The sequence below is a fragment of the Lutra lutra genome, chromosome 16 (genome assembly GCF_902655055.1).
Source record: "Lutra lutra chromosome 16, mLutLut1.2, whole genome shotgun sequence".
Lineage (NCBI taxonomy): Eukaryota > Metazoa > Chordata > Mammalia > Carnivora > Mustelidae > Lutra > Lutra lutra.
In genome coordinates this window covers 56802174-56824266 of record NC_062293.1, presented here as the reverse complement: position 1 = coordinate 56824266, position 22093 = coordinate 56802174, and the positions used below count along the sequence as shown (strand labels likewise).

The window sequence follows — 22093 nt, the reverse complement described above, 5'->3', positions numbered from 1 at the left end:
TAAACATTAGGTTCTGAGCCAACTAACTATAGTGACCTGGAGCCTGCATGTCAAAATAACTCCTCTTGGTATAATAAGCAAATTTGGGGAATGATTCTTCTTTTGGTTGAACCTCCATATTTTGAAATTTGCCTTTTGGAATACTTAAGTAATTGGCTTCAATTTCCTCCGTTTTCAGTTCTTATGAATGCGGGAAGAATGAACATCCATAAAACAGCATTCGTTAATTTAATTATTGCATTCTCTGTCTGGTTGAAACTTACTCTTACCTTCTTGGTTTCCGAAGTGACGTCCTTCAGGAACAAGATGTCTTCTCGGGGGTTAGTTCAGAAACCAAAAGGAAACAAAAACAAAGACCAGATGAACGACAACGAATTTAAATAAATATAGAAATTGTGTTTGTTCCTAGTTCTGCTTTTAAATAGGTACACAGTAGATGTGGCGTGGAATTGTATTTGCCATTTCCCCCCTTTGCTGAAATGATGACTCCTTAAGTAAATGGTTAATTACCACACACGATTAACACTTTAAAAAAAAAAAGTATGTTCTGTGTGTGCAAAGTGCCACATCAGCTCCCTAAGGAGGTACAGAGAAGAATAAAGACAGTCTCTACCCTACATGAATGCAAAATTTAGTAAGGGCTAAGAGAAATGCTCAAATTAATCTTCGAAAGACGAAGAGTAACACCAATTCTCTAAGACCCTAAATGAAATGTTATGGGGACTTAGAGGATGCTTCCGGCTAAGAGTAGGGGACTGTGAGTGGTCAGGAAAAAAAGAAAGGAGGGAGGGGGAATGATTCAAATTGTAACTCGGATGCTTGGAGCCAGTAGCCAAATTCTTTTGGCAGTAAGAGAAAGTGGTGAATTATAGGAAAGGCTCCTTTAAAGGATCTAGGAAGGGCATCCTTTAAATATTCTAAATTCTCCTAGAGAAGATGAAGGTACATAGGCAGCTGAAAATTCATCTAGGACTAAAATATCTCTGATTGCAGGAGTTTATAATCTACGTGATGATCTCCAGGAGCTGTGAGAGTCAGAAACATTTCAACATCAAATTTAATTTAAAGAGACTTCCCGCGTATTACACAGTACTTTGGTAGTAGAAGCGGGGGAGCATGTCGTGAAATGCCATTTGGGCAGGAAGAGACATTTCAACACTTGGCTTACTATTTTGGTTGCCCCTTCCTTCTTTCTCTTATGAGTCTCTGCTAATCTCCAGCTAGCCCCTAAAAGTCTTCCCAATTTTTTCAAGAAAGAACGAATTGGTTACGTATTATATCCTGAATCCTTAGTTCCAAAGAAGTAAGACTTGGACACAGAATCTCAGTTTCTTAATACCCGCTCTACTAAGAAGCTCTTGTAGTTTCTTTGTACTTTGGTTTCTTTTGTAAAATGGGACAGACGGACCAGAAAAAACCTCCAAGTTTCCTTTCAGCCCTGTGAATGTATGACGGAAAGCACTTTGGTAGAGATGGGGGCAGGGAGTGAAAATGTCACAAGCCTCCCAATCCTGGAGCCCCTCTGGGACCCCTGCTGGGTCAGACATGATCCAGCCCACAGTCTGCAAAGGATGCCATGGAAGACAAGTCTGGAAACCAGCCAATCATGACCAGGCTATGGTGCATCCTAGAACAGATCAAATCCTTGGGAGAAATTCTTCCTGTAGTCATCTCCCAGAAATCCTGACATGGGAACAAAATTTTCAGTACCCATAAAAATCTCAAATAATAGTTCAAAGCAATCACAGAAGGGAATATCACAAATTAACAGGGGTTTAGGGACACCTGGGTGGCTCAGTAGGTTAAACGTCTGTCTTCAGCTCAGGTCACAATCCCAGGGTCCTGGGATGGAGCCCCATGTTGGGCTCCCTGCCTTTTGCTTTCCCTACTTGGGCTCTCTCCTCTCTCTGACCAATAAATAAATAAAATCTTTAAAAACAAAACCAAATTAATGTGTTTATTTGCCAACTCCAAGGTAGAACCCTGACCTAAAAAATCAGGGGTGGGGGGAGCTAGCATCATATTCCGTTTTATTCTGCAAGTCATTATCATTATTATTATTATTTGGTCTCTTGATGGCTTATATTCTTTTCTTTTTACTCCTTGTAAAAGCTTCTTGAAAGGCAATAACCTGTCTTGCCATCTCGTCACCCATCTTGCCCTTAACACCAGACCTTAAACCTAGTAGGTCTTCAATAAAGACTACTGTATGGCTGGTCCTCCTTGACCAGTAACCTTAATCACAGCGGCATGGAGCAAACAAGTGGGCACTTGTGGGTACTTACCTTGAGATGCTGCGGCGAAGCAGTTTCAAGAGTGCGGGCCCCCAGCTCTCTTTATACTCCCAAATCTGCCAGCCCAGCACTCTAACTTGGCTATGTTTGGGGGATCACCGTTTACTTGTGAGATGTAAATGCGTCGTAGCCCTGATCTCTCACTCTTGTTAAATTACTTGGATAAATGACCAGCGGAGGCTGCATAATGCCAAGTCAGCTGTGTAGGGATTTTGACGTTGGACACAGATCTTTGAGACTTAGAGAGTCCTAGGGGCTGAGTGCACTGGGGCAGAGTGTGCTGAGAAGGTCAGCGAAGGGCAGGACCACAGGATGAATTGTCAAGCAATGGGCAATCGATAGCATGGACCGTAAATCCATCTCAACCACCTAGCTGGATGTGAGGAGGTGTGTGCCTCTTCTCAGAAGTTTCTGGAAAATTTAAGATGGACCATTGGACCCATCCAGTGTTCGTTATTTATTTATTAGTTAAAAAAGTGCACTGATGAAGGAAAGCTTTCTAAAACGTATTACATACCATCTTGTGTTTTTAAATATGTATCTGCAATAGAATTTAACTTTTTCTGGCTCACTCAGGTGTCTGGGAGATGATGGAATGCAGTCATCTGGGATATTGTCTTTTTTGTTTTTGTTTTTGTTTTGGGGGTATGTTTTTCCCTGTGCTGATTTTTTCTAGATTGTTATGGATTGTGTTTATCTTTTAGTTTTTTATTTCTTCACCTCCATGACCAGGCTCTCAGGTGTGGTTAGAATGCTTGCCTCTACCAGCCTGAGTCTGCTTTTTCCAATCTAATGGGGAAACAGATTACAAAAGTCATTCCGAGCTAGCTAAAAAGTGTCAGGGAGCTCCAAATGGAGTTCTGGAGTTCTGATGAAAATATATGGTCTTTGTGACAAATTTTGTGGTTGCTGGGGGGGGCGGGGTTTGGTTTCATTTTGTTTTTTGCTAAAACATAAGCAACGGTCGAATATGTAGGAACCTTCCAGCCGTGGACAGGGATACAGAGTGATCTGCTTCCATTGTCTGTGAGCAACATTTGCTGAATCGAGATTCTCATTCAGTCCTCCCGTGGGTAGTCTCGTGCGGGTGGGGAACTGCCTAAGGACAGTCCTCGAGAGTTGGGATAAAATGGAGGGTAGAGGGGTGCCTGGGGGGGGTTAAAGCCTCTGCCTTCGGCTCAGGTCATGATCCCAGCGTCCTGGGATGGAGCCCCACATTGGGCTCTCTGCTCCGCGAGGAGCCTGCTTCCTCCTCTCTCTCTCTGCCTACCTCTCTGCTTACTTGTGATCTCTGTCTGTCAAGTAAGTAAATAAAATCTAAAAAAAAAAAAAATGGAGGGTAGAGGAGGAACAGACAGGAATAGGACCTCCGCGTGGTGTTTTCCGAAGCGGGCTTGACAGAGTGCTGGTTTTGAGGGAAGCTGTGAGGTAAACAGTCCCGGAGTTAACTGAGTTTAGGAAATGTGGCAAACCCTGTTCCCTGCCTCAGAGCTTTGCCACAAATATGTACATATTCAGGGATCAGAGGCTTCTCTCTGTGAAGAAAGAGGAGTAACTATGGTACCTGGGATCTGGTGGGGGATCACCATCCTGGTCTGGGCTTCAGAAAACAAAGGCGGGGATAGGGGGTGTGGGGGGCTGCTGAAGGCTGTAATCCACATGGAGGGTGTCTCTGTTCCTTAGTAGCATTTGTCTCAGAAGAAAATAGCAGAACCATCAGGCATAAACACAGCTGCCTTTATTCGAGGGACAGCCTTTTGTCTGTAGCAGATGCTCAGTCAATGTTCCTGTGAATAAATGAATCAAGAGGATTCATGGGGAATCTGTGAGGCAAGAAGAAGGGAAATGGAGTCAGGCTCAATCCGACTTCATCGTCGTGGCTTATGCTCATTAAGAACTCACCACACGCCAGGCTTGAACCATACTGGCTCACTGAACTTCATCACCGTTTCTTTTGAGAGGTAAGTGGTAATGTTTTTCTACCGACCTTTTTCCAGGGAAGGAAATTGGGCTACTGACAATGGAAGCGGCTTCCCTAAGGCTACACAGCTAGGAAAGTGGCAGGAATGGAATTCGAACCTTCTCTGGCTTGAGAGCCACAAGATCATTGCCCCAGAGGAGGAGCTGGTAAGGATGTGGGACGGAGTACGTGGACAGGAAAGTCTAAGCCACTTTTCCAAGGTCAAGCTAAGTGCCCAAATGAGTGGAATGTGCCATGGATTAGAGGTAGGTGTAGGGCACTTGAAACCCCTCAAGCATGTTGTATAGGTGAAGTTGGATCAGAATGGTTCTTGATGCAGGGATACTGCTTTGGAGGAGGAAGAGATCTGGAGCGGAGTGGGAATGGCAGAGATAATCATGAACTTCTTGTAGTACTTCACACAGCACTTGTGTATATTTCATTATGTTTAATTTTCTTTGTAAACCTGAGGGGTTCATAGTATTCATATTCAGATTATTATTATTTCCATTTTCCAAAAGGGGAAACTGAGGCCAAATAGGGGTCAAGTAACTGGTCAAAAGGTCCCCCAGCTGGTGGGCAATAGAGTCAGAATTGAAATCCAGGGTTTCTGATTCCAAAGACTTGCTTTCTCCTTTATTCTGGGCTCTCTCTCTCTCTCTTTTTTCTAAGCTTTATTTATTTATTTGAGAAATAGTGAGAGAGCAAGAGAGCATGAGCACAAGTAGGGGAGGGGAGGGTGAGAGAGAATCTCAACCAATGGAGCCTGACTTGAGGCTTGATCCCACAACCCTGAGCCGAAAATCAAGAGTTAAATGCTTAATCGACAGAGCCACCTAGGCACCCCTATTCTGTATCCTATCTTAAAGAAAAGGGACTATTCCATGGATGAGAGGAATAGGGAGGAGGTTCTAGGCTTTGGGATCATGGCTTTGAAACAAGACTGCCCTGGGTGTGTTTCAGGAGGGCTGGTCGGGCAAGCCTGGAACAGAGGGTTGGGGTGGACTCATGGGTAGTGTGGAGGTAGAGACCAGATAAGTGAGCAGGGCTCATCTGTGAAGAGCTTCCAAGGGCCTGTGAAGGAGTCAGGACATTGTTCTGAGATCCCTGGGAAACTCCTGAGGTTCTAAGTAGAAAAATGAGCGTATATATATTTGAAGATGATTCTAGAACTGATGGTAGGGTTTAATGGACAGGGGAGAACATGGGGGAGCCTAGAGCCATTTAGCAACTATTTAAAAAACCTTCTTGTAAAACTTGCTGAAATGATTACACAGGCTAATCAGAGCCCGCGGGGCAGGTGGGCAATTAGAGAATTAAATTATCCCCTAGATGCCTCTATGGATTCAAATCTGTGTGAAAACTCCCAGCAGCCCTGGAGGGCTGGTTGTCACAGGGGTTGTGCCTTGCCTCTGAGTCCATCAGATTCAAGGAGAAAGTCCATTTTCCTTCCCACAGATGCTGCATCAAATGTGGATCAAAGTGTTTCTGCCTCACTGGTCCACGCAGGCACAGCAAGAAGAGAAAACTTTTAAACCCCGAAGGGTGAAAGACCCCTGTGAGATGTAGACTTATTTTTTGAGGTCCTAACCCCACATTATATCAATATATTATAATCTACTTGCATTGAATACAAAAAATAATCATGCTATCAAATGAAGAGGGCCTTGATTCTTTAAGAGAACTGAGATATAAAAGGAAAGAGTAGGGGAACCTGGGTGGCTCAGTCGGTTAAGCGTCTGACTGTTGATTTCAGCTCAGGTCTTGATCTCAGGGTCGTGATTTCAAGCTCCATGTTGGGCTCCATATTGGTTGTGGTGCCTACTTAAAAAAAAAATTAATGAGAGGAAAGAGAAAATGCAAGGAAGACCCTGGAGGCATGATCCATGGGACTTGATGACTGCCAGGTTTGAGAAGGGAGGAGGGACCTTTCCTAGCTTTCTCATGGCTCTCATTTCAGCCTAGGAATCTAGGGTCATGACCCCAGTCCAGAGGTAATACAGAAAAGAGAAAAGATGAGTTTAGACTTTTGTCATTTTGAGGTTGAGATGACAGGAGGGAGAGACAAGTGTTCAAAGTTTAAAGAAGTCAAGGTTGAAGATGTAGGTCTATGGGGAAGGGGGCAGTGGCAGGGGGCTGTCACCTGTATGGGCTGACCTTTGAACTCATTAAGGAAGTTGAGCTCCCAGAGGAAGGCTGTATGTTTAGGAGGTGGGAGGAGGGAATGAAGACAGGAAGAGTGGGGAGAAAATGTTATTCTGTAGATAAGCAAATACCTGAGTGAGGTCTTGTTGGAGCCAAAAGAGCCAATGGGTCCATATTTTACTTCTGCCGTTTACTGACTATGGCAAATCACTTTACCTCTTTTAGCAACGATGTAGATGCAAAAGCTTGCAGATAATTCTATTTCTGTCCAAGCAATGAGGATGGTGTGGAGAATCAAATGAAATATTGTCATCTCTGTCTAGACATGGCTGTCTCTGCATGCAGTCTGTTTCCAGCCCATGCCAAACCTTATGTCTCCATCTGTGTCCTCCTTGGCATAGACCAAAGCATGTAATCCATTACCACCAAAAACCCAAGTGAGCAATGTGGACTTTACTGAAGATATTGTAGTGGAGGCATGGAAGGGTTATATTGCCATCCTAGATTTAAGTATTCAAAGTGTGCATCAGAAATGTCACTCTAGGGATGACTGGGTGGCTCAGTCAAGCATTGCATTTGGCTCAGGTCATGGTCCCAGAGTCCTGGGATGGAGCGCTGCCTTGGGCTCCCTGCTTGGTGGAGTGCCTGCTTCTCCCTCTCCCTGGGCTATCCCCCTGCTTGAGCTCTCTCTTTTTCTCTCTCTCAAAGAAATAACCAAAATATTAAGGAAAAAAAAAAGAGAAATGTCACTCTACAAAGTCCATTTTCCTTCCCACAGATGCTGGTGGTTTATTTGTTTTCTTCCCCTGGGGTGTCTCTGCCTCTGCTGGTACTCAGCTGTTCCTCTGTTCGGAGAGCCTTTTAGCTCTGCCATAGACGTGCTTTCCCATCTTCTTCATCTGGTTACTCAACAAGATAAATGTCCTTAAATAAAGAAGACCACTTTTGGCCTTCCCAAGTTTGGTGACCACCTACATTTATACTCATATGCCCTTTGGGGGAATCTTATCTTTATCCCACTGCTATCCCCCATAGACCATAGCTCAAACACCACACCGTCCTCCCATCTCTCCCACATCAGAGAGGGGTTCCGTGAAGGATGGCTTTCTCCATTCTTGTTACAAAATCAGTGTGTCAACTTGAAAGTCAAGGAAGACTTATTATGTGTCCAAAGAAGGCAAGGGAGGTGATATTTTCAAGAGAGAGGAACTCACGGAGAGCACTGCTGAGAAGCCAGAGAAAAACAAGACCCAAAAAAGGGCACTGGGTTGGTCAGGGAGGAGCTCTTGACATTCATAGCAGCAGGATGGTGGGGGTGGAAGCTTTGAAGGCAGGGATTAAGGAGTCAGCAGGTGTTAAGGAGGAGGAAAAAGTTTTCCTGGTTTTCCTAGGAGCAAATCTCTCCACCAATCATTACACAAGGTGCAGTCAGAGGAACCGTAAATTTGGATGGTGCAAGAAGGAGAGAGAGAGCAGTAGCAGGGCCAAAGAGAGGGGATGAGGAAACAAGTGTGATGAAGGTCATTCCTCAGAGGGCTACTTGAGAAGAAAGGGCAATTAATTGTGCTGATGGTGGGATCATACCTTACCCCTCACAGCTATGTAAGAGCTTATGTAACAGATGAAATTTCAAAAAGCAGCAGGAAGTTCCTTGGCCAGGAACAGAAATTTCTGGGTGAATGTCATAAGACAGGTACATTCATGAATGACACTACTGCCTATCTGAATTGCCTGATTAAAGATTTGGGTGAGAAAATTAGATTCCAGAACCAGAGGGAACCTGGAATATTATCTAATCCAACTCTGACCTTACGGAATCAGAAACTGAGACTCTGGGCAAAGTACCTAGTTAACGGTAAAGGTAGAAACAGACCTCCCACCCCTCCCCCCTTGCCATTCTACTCCCAAGCCCAAGAAACCTAGATCAAAACTTTTTTATATGTAACATATACCCTTCTTCACTGCTGGCGTTTATACATGGAAATTTTGCAAAGCACAGTTGATAGGGGATTAACAAGAGAATATTTAAATAGATTCTCTTTAAATCTCAATGAGGGAAATAAATAAAATCTTTAAAAAGGCAGGGGGTGCACCTGGGTGGCTCAGTCATTAAGCATCTGCTTTCAGCTCAGGTCATGATCTCAGGGACCTGCATTGGACTCCCTGCTCAGGGGGAGGCTTGCTTCTCCCTCTCCCATTCCCCCTGCTTGTGTTCCTCCTCTCACTGTCTCTCTCTCTCTGTTAAATAAATAAATAAAATCTTAAAAAAAAACTCAATGAGGAGATAGATTGATCAGCTTTACAAGTGGGAAAACTGAAGCTTGGCAAGGTTAAGGGGCTAGTCAAACAGCTAGTCAGTGGCAGAGTGGGAACTAGGACAAATATCTCTGTCTCCAAGTCCAGTTTGTCTTTTCAGTACAAGACAGCTGCTTCTGGCTTTGGAAGAGCCTGTAAGACACTAATGCTCTCAGAATTATACACGCTTCTCAGAATTACACACAAGCCAGGCACCCTTCTCTGAAACAACACAGAGGGATTGCAGGGATGGTCTGGGAACACTGTGTTCGAGGAAGAAATCCTACCAGCGAGGTCTGTTCAGTAAACTGGAGACTTCCCTGCCTGGCCTCAAAACCTGGATCAGTGCCTGCGAGCATTAGGGTCTCCTGTCACTTGCCTGTCATTTTTGTCCATTAGTTGTGTTTTGGTTAGTCTGGTTGCTCAAAGCCTCATTTGAGCGAGGAACAGCATGACAACTTACTTTCGATTACTACTGTCAGAGTCTTAAATGATGTACCCTAAAATATACACTTTTTTTTTTTTTTGGTGGGCATAGCCAAAATGTGTATTTATATGGTTGAAATCTGCATGTAATGTAAGAACTAAGAGTGGACTTTGAGAGTCAGGATAGAGGTTCAAATCCTGACTTCATTTAAACTCTGTGAATTTTGGCAAGCTAGTTAACTTTTCTGAGTATGTTCCTTGGGGGTGATAAGAATACATAACTCATGGGGTTCTTGTGGCAGTCGAGTTAATGGGTATTTGGTAGGGTATGCGGTCATGGAAGTGAGGCAATGGTTTGGGAAAGGGAAGTGCAGGTAGGGCCATGTCACCGGAACAGCCTGAGATTTAGAAACTCAGAGCTTTCTTTGGAGCTTTCTACCAGTGCCAGAGGGCCCTGGAAGCCAGGACAAGGTCTTTGTTGTTAATTCATGTCTTCTTTGTTGCTATTTGGTAAAGCTCATCAGCTGACCACAGGCTGACCATTGTCCACCCAGTCCTCCCATCCTACCCACTGCGTTTGGCCAAATTCCTGTTCAGATGGCTCAGAACACCCTCAAGTCAACAGCACCCCTCCCCCCCAACACATACTCACACACACACCACAGTAAAACAAAACAAGCAAGATGGAGCCTCGACACTGGAAAGTAGGGTAAGCCACTATCCTAGTTGGCGTGGGATCAAAGATGTTCCTGAGACTTTAAGTTTTAAAATAAATTTAGTCCTGGGTAAACCCAGATAAGTTCATCACCCTTTCTGGAAGGTTGTTGAGGCATGAGGGCAAAGCCTTCAAACCTGGCTCAGAAGGGGCTACATGGGACCAGCTTGAGATCTCCCACCAAGCCAGGATGGTGACAAAATTCATACCCGGAACTGTTAATTTTGAGGCTATGATGCACAGAACCAGCAACATAGGGGGCATGCACTCATTCAATCGTTTATTCATAGAACGTTCATAGAGCATCTACTATGTGCTAGATTTTAGGAGCTGGGGGAACAAAACAGGCAAAGTCTCTACCTTTACGGAGATTCTATGCGAGTATGTGAAAAAACAGGTTAAGGATATAGTGGCTATGTGGGGTCTAAACATTGATCCAGGAAGGTTTCTCTGAAGGGGTAATATCTGAGCAGACACCTGTTGCAGTGAAGGAGCAAACCATGAGAACGTCAAAGGGAGGCTCTATTCCAGGCAGAGGAAACAGAAATAAAGGCTCTGCAAGGTGAGCTGCCTGCACAGGAAATAGGGCAATCGGAAGGCCTAAGGCAAAAGAAAGCCCAATAGGGCAGGGGCGAAGGGAGCCAGCCATTGAGGGAATGAAGCAGCAGAGGTGGCCGGGGCCAGATGGCTTAGAGCCCTGCAAGCAAAGGTAAGGACTTCGGGTTTTAAATGTCAGCTGTTATCATAACAGCAGTTTATTCTTCTTTATTGTGTTCCGAGTGTTGGCCCTATGCTTCATCCTGCCCAACAGAAAAGAATTCGGCTCATGAAAACACTGTGGCAGGTATTGGGGATAAAAAGCTGGTTTTCAGTTTATAATTTAGTTGGGGCTGGGGTGGAGGGGATGGATGCGCCAGCGCTCTGAAAACCTGGGAAAACACACCTACCCTGGGCTCTGAGGCCACGCTGATCTATTAGAAAGAAACAGTGTTTCCATGCCCAGAGAGGGGAGGGGTCACTTCCGGTGTGCCCCCAGAGCATCATGGGAGGAGTCGTGGTGGAGGTGGGGAAAGACCGGAAGTGACCTGTCGCCACGGTTGGGACCCAGTGGGAGGCGCTGACGAGACCTGGCGGGTAAGTGTGCGTGTGTCTGGGTTTGTGAGGCAGGTGGGGGTTTGCGCCTCCGCGTCCCCAGGACCTATTCGACCTGTTCGTGCTGGAGGTGACAGAGAATAGGCCTCGGAGGCAGTGTGGCGGGGAGGGGACGGAAGTGGGACTGGGGAGCGAATTTGAAGGCGGGGCCAGAGGAAAGATTCTGGAAACTTCTCGAGCCGCCAACTTGCACATGGCGTGTGGTGAAATCAAGCAGTCGTGTGCTGCGGCGTGCCTCATCCTGTTTGGGTTCCACTCTGTGGGTGTCAACGGCCTTATTTCTCCGAGTCCTAAGAAACAGTACGATTCTGTTGCTCGAAGGCACCTCCCTTCCCCCATTCCCATCCTTGCTTTTCACGCCTCCTCTCCTGGCTCAAGACCTTGGGCTTCGAACCTTTGAACCTAGGACCTCCGTCTCCCGGAGAGAGCGCCTCGAACCCTAGTTTCTGGGAGAGGGGGTGGGAACACAGCCTGCCCTCCTAGGAAGGTCGGGCTGCTGTAAGCCAAGAGAAGCCCTTTCCTGGGGGGCTTTCCCCAAGGAGGGACTGTTTTTCCTAATTTCTCACCTTCCCACCGGACAGGCTTGTTTCTCCTTGTGGCTCCGGAAGCAGCGTCTTGGTGGTGGCCCTGGGAGCCAGGAGGGGGGATCGGGCTGGCAAATTCCAGCCTTAAGTAAGGTTCTTGCCATCTGCCCACGGCTGATTCTTGGGCTTTCCCATTTAGGAAAAATGTGACCCGTGAAGGCCGCCCTGAAGTTGGCCCGGGACACTGGTATGTGTAACATGGTCCCAAACCCCAGCCACGGCCAGGAGGCAGAATTTGGGTTTGCTCCCTGACAGCTGCTGTGTTGGCTCTGGAATGTTAATCCCTGCCCTCCCGCTGATAGCTTGTATGAAGGGCAGAGGCTTTCAGCAGCTGTGCTGATGGGCTCCTCCAATCAAATGACCCTCTCTGCTTCACCTTTCTGCAGTCGGTTATATCCCATCTTTGATGAGAAGTGGGTGAGAAATGTCCCCGAGGATCGGGTCACTTTTATTTTCTCTTTAAAAAAATAATATATATGGGGCACCTGGGTGGCTCAGTGGTTAAAGCCTCTGCCTTCGGCTCAGGTCATGATCCCAGGGTCCTGGGATCGAGTCCCGAATCCGGCTCTCTGCTCAGCAGGGAGCCTGCTTCCTCCTCTCTCTCTGGCTGCCTCTCTGCCTACTTGTGATCTCTGTCTGTCAAATAAATAAATAAAATCTTAAAAAAAATAATATATATGTGCCTTTAAAACAATTCCAAAGCCGGGGCTCCTGGCTGGCTCAGTCGTTAGAGCGTGGGGCTCCTGGTGCTCAGGGTTGTGAATTCGAGCCTCACCTTGGGTGTAGAGATTGCTTAAATCAGTACACTTAAAAAAATTCTCCTAAAAAAATTTCCCACAACTAGTGCTTATGTTATAGACTGAAATGTAGAATCAAACCGCAAAGGAAAATTTTAAATCTCTCCTAAAATTAGCATAGAGTTTATCTAAATTTTGGGGTAAGTTCTTTTACATTCCTCCCACCATGTTTGTAAACATAGACACAACTTTTTATTTTTTTATTTTTATTTTTTATTATTTTTTTAAGATTTTCTTTATTTGACAGACAGAGATCACAAGCAGGCAGAGAGGCTGGCAGAGAGAGGAGGGAGCAGGCTCCCCACTGAGCAGAGAGCCCGATGAGGGGCTCGACCCCAGGACCCCGGGATCATGACTGGAGTGGAAGGTAGAGGCTTTAACCCACTGAGCTTCCCAGGCACCCCTAGACACAACTTTTTAAACCAAGTTTTTAAATCCATACACAGCTGGGATATTAGCCAATAGACAGGATTTTGCCAGACAGAGATCACAAGTAGGCAGAGAGGCAGGCAGAGAGAGAGAGGAGGAAGCAGGCTCTCTGCTGAGCAGAGAGCCCGATGCGGGGCTCCATCCCAGGACCCTGGGATCATGACCTGAGCCGAAGGCAGAGGCTTAACCCACTGAGCCACCCAGGTGCCCCACACATCATGATTTTTTAAAAAAGAATTTATTTACTTGAGGGGGAAGGAAGGGGCAGAGGGAGAGAGAGTCTCAGGCAGACAAGTGAGGAACTGGAAATGATGATGACCCAGTAGGTGCTCCACAAGAATGAGTTCGGTGTCAAAGGATTAGGAAGGCCCTTAAAAATATTGATGAAGCCATCATACACTTCTGCAAAAAAGGACATTCTTGGGGCACCTGGGTGGCTCAGTGGGTTAAGCCTCTGCCTTCAGCTCTGGTCATGATCTCAGGGTCCTGGGATAGAGCCCCGTGCCTGGATCTCTGCTCAGCAGGGGGTCGGCTCCCTCCCTCCCCCTCTGCCTGCCTCTCTGCCTGCTTGTGGTCTCTCTCTCTGTCAAATAAATAAATAAAACTTTTTTTTTTTTTAAAGGGCATTCTTTGTGACTGCATTGCAAAAATTGAAGATAAGGGATGTCACAGCATATAAGGCTGCTTATTACAGTTTGGCTACTGTAAATAATGGTGCAGTGAACATGGGCTGGGAGGGTGGTGCATATATCTTTTCAACTCAGTGTTTTCAGTTTTTTTCAGGTAAATACTCAGAAGTGGGATTGCTGGATTGTAGGGTAGTTCTATTTACAAATACTTGAGGAAACTCTGTACTATTTTCCATGGTGGCTGCACCAGTTTGGATTCCCGCTTACCAGTACACGAGGGCTCCCTTTTTCCCCCACATCCTTGCCAACACTCGTTGTTTCTTGCTTGTCCTTCTGTCAGGTATGAGGTGGTGAAATGCTTATTTAACTCTTTTGTCTCTTTAGAAATTGGGTGATCTGTTTTCTTATTGAGTTTTTAGACTTTTTCCAATCTTCTGGATACTAGTCCTTTATCAGGGATGTAACTTGCAAATACTTCCATCTGTGGCTTGTCTTTTCATCATCTTTAACAGTGTTTTCAAAAAGCAGCAATTATATTATGATGAAATCCAATTTATCAGTTCTTTCTTTCTTGGCTTGTGCTTTTGGTGTTGTAGATAAGAAATCTTTGCCAAAACCAGACTCACAAAGATTTACTCTCATGTTTACTCCCAGAAGTTTTTGTAATTGGGGTAGTTTCGGTTTTCTCATTGATTTAAAATTTTCTTTAACAAAATTTATTTTATCTATTTTGAATTTTTTTTCCATTTTAAAATTTTGTTGGTAATCTTAGATTTGAGATCATGGGCTATACAGTTTATACTGTCAAGGCTGAAGGTGACAGTGTTGGGAGCTGGGGAAGCGTAGATGCTGGAAGAGGGACAGGAGCCCATAAAATATGGTCTTTGCTTAGGTCACTGTTTTTGCTCTACTGACTCCCCTTTTTCTGGAGACCAAACTCCTAATGTTTGCACTGTACCGTTTCTTTCTTGTTTTATCCTTTGTCCCTCATTTCTTAAGTTTTTTTCCCCCCTCTGTCTTTCTCTTTGACTTCCTAATTCACTTGGTCAGAAAGTCCTTGTGTGCTGCCTTCATAATTCACCTAGTATCCTGCACTTTCAGCATTTCCCAGGGCTGTTTTTCCAGTCTGAGCCACTGTCATTTGTTATCTTTTATTTACTGTAGGCTCCCAGCTAGTCTCCCAGTTTCCATCTTTGTTGTCTGCAGTCTTTTTCTCAACACAGCAGCCAGAGTAATTTTTAAAAAATGTGTGTTAATATGTCTTCTCTACTTTAAACCCTCCAAAGCTTTGACATCTCACTGTAAAGACTTAAGGCTGTGGAAAGGCCCTCAGACCTTACGTGATTGGGCCCCTGGTTCCTCTCTTGTGTTATAACTCTATCTTGCTCATTCTCCTCCAGCCCCTGACATGTCAACTTGCCCCCATCTCAGGGCCTGTGCATTTTCTGTTTTTCCCTCAGCCTGGAAGTATTCTGACCTCACATACTCACTTGGCTTATTCTGTTGGTTCCTGCAGGTCTCTGCTCAAATGTCTTTTTTTTTTTCTTTTAAGATTTTAATTATTTGAGAGATAGTGTGCCTGCATGTGCCTGAGTGGAACAGAGGGAGAGGGAGATGCAGACTCCCCACCGGAAGCCCAGCCCTGCTTCTTTATTTCCCACTAGCACTTATCATCTGACATGTTACATGTTTTCTTATTCGTTGGTTGCCTTTCTGCCCTTGCAGAATGTAAGTTCCCAGAGGGCAGGAACTCTCTTTGCTTACTGCTCTACCCACAGATCATAGAACATTGCCTGGCATAGAGTAGATGCTCAGTAACTACTTGTGGAGTGGATCAATGAAGGGGTCCTGTCTGGAGAAGGAGACTTAGGGAGTGTTTTCCTTAGTGATTTATAACAATCTAGAGAGATTTAATAAAATCAAGTCCAGCAAAAGATACTTGTATGTGTGTTTGTGTGTGTGTTGCGGGGGTGTGGTAGGGGTGGGAAAGGCGATGTTGGGTGGTGATGGAGGTACAAAATATCGAATGCTCTGCAAGGCCATATATAGTATTAAAAAACAGTTAGGTGAGAGCTGTATTTGAGAGTAAATAAGTTTGTAAATGAAAAAAATGAGTATGAGTTTGCTCAAGTTTTTATTTACTCAACATTAAGAGAAAAATGAACATCATAAGGCCCAGAATAGCACATTTTGTGCATTTCTTCAGCCTCTTGGCAGCATCAGGCAGATGTGTTCACTCTGCACTGATTTTCGTGTGGACCTCCCGGCTCTTCGCCCGCAGCTTGTTGACCTGGGACTCGGCAATGTCAGCACGTTCCTCGGCCTCCTCCAGCTCATGCTGGAGCTTGCGGAATTTAGCAAGATTAGTGTTGGATTGTTCCTCCTGAGAGGAAAGATAAAATTGTGAGAATTAGACTTTGTGATTCTCACTGCACTTGTCACCAAATAGGATTATTTCCTCAACTCAGATATGTCCTTCTTATGGTCTGTCTGGCATATCTGACTTCAAATCTGGACAGAACTTGTCATTTCAGTTGTGTATTTTTTTCGCTCTAAAGAATGAAAGAAGAAACACTTTTGAAGTGGAAGGACAGCCTTAGTGTGTCAAAGCCATGTGTATGTGAAATCTGTTTCTGCTGCGCGGACTGGGTAGAAAGAAAGAAGAGAGCCATGTGCCCTGACAGAGTTTAGTAAGTAAACGCAAGGTCAATTTTCAACTTTGAGACAACCTCACTTAGCAATTTTTTGTCATATATTTTGACTTTGGCATACAGAGAACGGGAAAAAGTGGGAAAAATGGGTCTGAGAAGATGCATGCATCTGTTGGTTTTACTTATTACCACTTGAGCTCCTCCCTTCTTCCCTCTCCTAACTTCTTGTCTACTTCCAACGTACCACATTGTGTCTGGAAGAACACAGGAATAGTAAGGCTGGAGAATCTTCCAGCATGTTCTTATTTGCTACAGTACATGTGGAGAGATGAGCCCCTGATGATACTGGTAGTGTCAGAACGAATCAGCTGGGGTAAAGATTTATGTTTGGCTCTTGAGAACACTTGGTCTTGTACATTTCTAGAGGGAGAGGAGTATTTATCATGGACTACATTTGTGATGATGTAGTCTTTGCCGCTATCAAGGTGGGTTATTTGGAACTTTGTTTTATTCCCCCAAATCTTACAAAATGCCCAATAATAAAAATATCTCCTCTTAAAGTCCTATTCTGTAATCAGGATTTGGGGATAAGTTCATGTTTATAATATCTCATACAATATGAGTGGTATATTAATTGAATTTAAATTCAAAACAAAACAAACAATTAAAAAATGAGTGGTATAGTCTTACTTTGCTTGTTTTCTCATTGACACATTCTCTTAATATACTTTCTACCCCAAAAGAAGTTTTCTTCCTCCCTCAAGGGCTTAAAGGTACTCACAGCCTCCTCAGCTTGTCTCTTGTATGATTTCACCTTCGCTTGTAATTTATCTACCAAGTCCTGCAGCCTGAGAACATTCTTGCGGTCTTCCTCAGTCTGGGGGTGTGGAAAAACAGTCTGCATTCAGTACAATGGAATGAGCCTCTCTCAGGCGATAAAGTAAACCACTTTGGTATGATGGTAGGTGGACCTCGGGTAAACTTGGTCAACCTTGAGCCTTCCTCCATAGTATTAACAGTAGCCGTTCTTGCTAAAATGTCCACACTGTGCAGGGACTGTGTTAGGGAATTCTGCACATCTTCTCTGATCCTCGCCTCCCTACTCTGAAGAGTACATGCAGTTACTCTCTTTAATAGGGAATGAAACTAAGGTTTAGAGTGTTAAGTAACCTACCCAAGTTCAAAAATTAAGAGGGGCTGAATTAGGACTAATACCCTGTTTATCTGGCTTTAAAACCTGTATCGTTTTCTCGATATACAATTTTCTAAAGTCTTACATGATCCTCCTAGCTTAGAAAAGGGTCTGAGACAAGCATTTTTATCATTTGCCCCTTATGTTTATATATTGAGTTCAGGTGGATTTGTTTGTGAGCACCACATAAATAGTTAAACAGATTGTCAGTTTCCCTTTGGACAGGAAGTCTGGATGTTCTAGAAAGTTTTTCCCTTTACCTGGTAGGTGAGTTCCTTTACTCTTCTCTCGTGTTTCCGCAAACCTTTAACAGCCTCAGCATTACGTTTCTGCTCATTTTCAACCTCTCCTTCAAGCTCACGTACCTACAACCAAGAAAGATATGTATATAGCCAGTCTTAGGGGATATTAATTAGCTCATGACCTGCTGAAGATATTTTGGCTGAATGCCTTCAGCCTTAGAACAAAGTTGGGCTTTAATCTATAGGGAGAGAGAAGAAGAGAGGGAGTGTCCTTTTCCCCTTCTCAGATTCAGAGAGATTGAGAGGCCCACCCTGGCCTCCAGTTTCTGGATCTGCTTCTTCCCACCCTTCAGGGCCAGCTGCTCAGCCTCGTCCAGACGGTGCTGCAGGTCCTTCACCGTCTGCTCCAGGTTCTTCTTCATGCGCTCCAGGTGGGCGCTGGTGTCCTGCTCCTTCTTCAGCTCCTCGGCCATCATGGCTGCCTATTTAGTAAGTGCATCAAGACAATAAGGAAACCTGGTAATGGCAGGTAACACACCTGTGTCAGTAAAACCAGTGCTTAGGTTGCTCACATCAGTGATGGCCTTCTTGGCCTTCTCTTCTGCATTGCGTGATTCTTGAATAACTTCTTCCACTTCACTCTGGAGTTGTGAAACGTCATTTTCCAATTTCTTCTTGGTGTTGATCAGGCTGGTGTTCTGTTAAAAGTAGTCAGTGGAAAGTTATAAGACTTGTTGTTTGTCAGTGTGGGATTTTACAGATGTCTTACTTGTTGGCTTGTGCAGGGGACCTGACAGCAACAGTTTACTCAACTTTAAATATTTGTTCAGTGCAAAATATTAATCATTTGAAAGATTGGAACAGCTCCCTCCCACTACCCCAGTGTCTATCTAATTTATGCATGAGGACTTTTGAGATTTAAGAATGCCTGTATTAATTAATTGCTCTTTCAATTATATTTCAATCAGACATTACTAGTGTTCTGTCCTCAAAAGGTTGGAAATAACAGAAAATAATAGATTTTTTTGTGAGTGCCTGGCATTGGGAGTTTTTCAGTTGAGAAAGGATCTATTCTCTGATAACTTTCATGATTTGCTCCCGGGGGAAGGACTGAATAGTCTTAGGAAAACATTTTATTAAAATTTTAGCCCAGTGCTTCTCAAGGGAATTAGCACTGCCTCAGTGTGTATTTGGAAACATTTGGTGGTAGGTGTTTTTTGCTTGTTAAAATGACCACCCGATGTTACTGCATTTAATGTCCAGGCAAATCAGCAATATCCTGCAGAACTCCCGTACAGTAAACACAAAAGTGCTAAATGCAGAAGGACTCCTGACGAGAAACACTATGTGGCACATTTTTGGATTCCGGAGTTAACAAATCATCTTTATTCAAGTTTATTCTAAATCATGGTTTTCAAGATCTAAGAGTCAAAACTCTAAAGATTTTTAAAATAAAACTCTCCTTTTAGAAATCAGAAAATCTTAAAAAAGACATATAGGAACACACACCAAAAAATCGCCTATCGTCCCACCATTCCAAGATAACTGCAGTTAATATTTTAGAGCATATCCCCCATCTTTTTAAATATACATATATTTATAAAAATGGAGCATTTTCCTGCTATAATTCTGATCCATCACTCAGCAGTACACCAGCATTTGTCTGATGTGGACGTCTTACCTGGGTGTGCAGGAGCTGGACGCGCTCACTGGCATCCAAGAGCTCCTGTTCTGCGGTTTTCCTGCTCCTCTCTGTCTGCTCCAGAGTGGCCCGCAGCTCCTCGATCTCGGCCTGCAGCAGGTTGGCTCTGCGCTCCACCATGGCCAGCTGCTCCTTCAGATCCTCCTGGCCCCGCAGGGCATCATCTAGGTGCAGCTGGGTGTCCTGTTAAGTTAAAAAAAAAAAAAAAAAAGGCTTAGACACTCTGAAGAGGATGAGAACATCCCAGGAGGTGAACTGGCAGAATGTACTGATGCCAAGAGCAGGAAGTGACAGGCCTGTCATTGAGTGTGAATATGGTGATGTCACCAGCTTAGGTGAGTGAGAATGATCAGGAGACAAAGTCTCATTCTATTTATGCCATTAACTAGTTACTTTTTCATGTGTGAATAACTAATGTCTGTCACTTAGAGAGTATTTTCCATATGCTCTCCCTAGTACTTGACATCTGTTATCTCATTTGATTCTCACAGGAACCCTATGAAGTGGGTAGTTTCATTCTTACTTTGTAGAAGCAGCAGCAGAGGTTCTGAGAGGTTACATCATTGGCTTAAAATCAGGCAGCCGGTAAGTAACCCAACTGAGGCTCAGCCGCAGGCTTATTGGTACCAAAGTCTTGTACTCTTTCCCATCTCAAAGCTTATCTCTGGGCTTCTGTTTGTTCTTTTATATAGCATTTCTGTAAAAATATTCTGTGCATATTTAATTTAGCTGTCTCCATACTGTGAGCTGTATAATTTGTTAAAAGAAAAAAAATCTGGGTTTTTTAGCACAAAGATGTTTTGCTGAATGGAGGACAGGTCACTTCCCTGACTTAGCTGTTGATGTGGAGCCGTTTACCTTCAGGATGCCTTGGGTGTTCCTGTAGTTCCTCAAACTCTCTGCAGCCACGCGATTTGCATGGTTCAGCTGGATTTCCATCTCATTGAGGTCTCCCTCCATCTTCTTCTTGAGCCTGATGGCATCATTCCTGCTCCTGATCTCCGCATCCAGGGTGCTCTGCATCGACTCCACAACCCTGATGTGGTTTCTCTTCAGCTGGTCGATTTCCTCATCCTTCTCAGCAATTTTCCTGTCGACCTCAGACTTGACTTGGTTCAACTCCAGCTGGATGCGCAGGATCTTTCCCTCTTCGTGTTCAAGAGATGCCTTAGCAAAATAGTGATTAATTGATAATGAAAAATAACTTAAATATTTGGAGTGTATTGCCTTGTGAGCCAAACCCTTACTAACATCAGTTTGTCTGATTTTACAAAGTACAACACAACAGTTCCAGGAACCTGCCAGGTAATCATTTTTTTGTTGTTGTTGTTTGTTCAGTCAGATTATATAGGGCAGCTCTGTAATATGGGCCTTGTAAGGTATTAAGTGCTGTGTAAGTATTATTCATGTGAGTACTAACAGAACTTACTTTTAAACTCATGTAGGAAAAATGAACCCTCAGTCTGTTTTATACATTAAAATGTTTGTAGAAATTCTCAATTTAAAAACATTTTTCTGATTACAGAATATATATATTCACTGTAGAACATGGGCAATATATAAAAAAGGGGAAACTTCCTATTGTGTGCCCTACCCAAAGATGACCATTTTAATATGGTACATATTTTTTAGTCTTTCTTCCTACTTATGCGTATATTTTTACATGATGAAAATTATAGTGTATGTTCACATGTGTCTTGGCTTTAAAATTATTGTCCACCATAAATACTTCCCCATATTAATTATATTTAGTGGCTGGATACAGTTGCATCATATGAATGTTCCATAGTTAGCTTCATCTTGTTCTGGGATTGGAAATCTTTGTGCTTAAAGATTTACCTCCATTTAAGAGAATTTTCCTGAGGTAGATTCTTATAGAATTAATGGGTCAGAGTATTACATTTTTAAGGCTTTTTCTGACTATTGCCAAATCGTCCTTGATAAAGGCTGTACAAGTTCATATTCTCCCAAGTGCTGTAATAATGGATCCATCGCCCACTTTGAGTGTTTTCACCCATGTCTTTGATTTTCCCCCTTAGCAGAATAATATGTACCTCTGCTTCTTCTAAGGCAGCCTGAATGTCACATTTCTCTTGTTCCACTTGCTTCTTTATTTTCTCCAGTTCATGGATTTGCTTCCCTCCCTCAGCAATCTGCTCAGTGAGGTCAGAAATCTCCTCTGTGGGTGAACAGAAGGGGAGGAGCAGTCAGACTCATGCAACATTGCAAGGGTCTTGCCAGGGCTGTTGGAAGTATAGAAGTTCAAGAGCACTCACGCTGCAAGTTCTTGTTCTCTCGCTTTAGGGTTTCCACGTGATCCAGGGATTCCTCATAGGCATTCTTGACCTTGAACAGCTCAGTGCTGAGCGCTCGGGCCTCCTTCTGGGAGGCCTCAAGTTCAGCCTGAGTTTCCTCATACTTCTGTTTCCACTCTGCCAGGACCTGAAAAGCACCAAATTGTCAGCTTCTGCAAGGAGAAAGGGAGACCAAGTTTTAAACATCGATGAAGTTTAAGCAGGGCGGGCCACCTTGTCGAAGTTCCTCTGCTTCTTGTCCAGGGCGGCACAGGCTGCATTGGTTCTCTCCACATCCAGCATGAGGTCCTCCACCTCATTCTGGAGCCGCTGCTTTGTCTTTTCTAGAGAAGCGCATTTGGCGTTCACGGCTTCTACGTGCTCCTCGGCTTCTTGCAGACGCTGGGCCAGCTTCTTCCTGAAACGTTAGCCAGGCAGTTAAGGAGAGTGGTCTGGAACAGGGGCAAGCGATAACATTATAGAAGCAGGCCTGCTTCTATAATGGCAGAGAACATATGGCTATCTACGCTCTGGCAGCCAGAGCTGCTTTTTCGATCGGTCCTTCATGAAGTGGTCCGAAGTGGTG

At 44.2% G+C, this 22093-nt stretch overlaps 1 protein-coding gene and 1 long non-coding RNA gene across 2 annotated transcripts in view; one reads left to right on the top strand and one right to left on the bottom strand.

Moving 5' to 3' along the window:
* The first annotated feature begins 11042 nt into the window (after positions 1–11042).
* The window catches only part of LOC125086747 (uncharacterized), a 19057-nt gene continuing 8006 nt past the window's right edge, over positions 11043–22093 (top strand). The window contains exon 1 of the long non-coding RNA XR_007123255.1: positions 11043–11287. This is a non-coding gene — a long non-coding RNA (uncharacterized LOC125086747). The remainder of the gene's footprint in view (positions 11288–22093) is intronic.
* The window catches only part of LOC125086745 (myosin-8-like), a 26919-nt gene continuing 20367 nt past the window's right edge, over positions 15542–22093 (bottom strand). Inside the window, 10 exon segments of the mRNA XM_047706092.1 lie at positions 15542–15809; positions 16859–16954; positions 17530–17634; positions 17823–17993; positions 18084–18209; positions 19193–19396; positions 20072–20380; positions 21268–21392; positions 21490–21655; positions 21742–21925. Of these exon segments, the coding sequence (XP_047562048.1) occupies positions 15660–15809; positions 16859–16954; positions 17530–17634; positions 17823–17993; positions 18084–18209; positions 19193–19396; positions 20072–20380; positions 21268–21392; positions 21490–21655; positions 21742–21925 (1636 nt within the window). The 3' untranslated portion in view covers positions 15542–15659.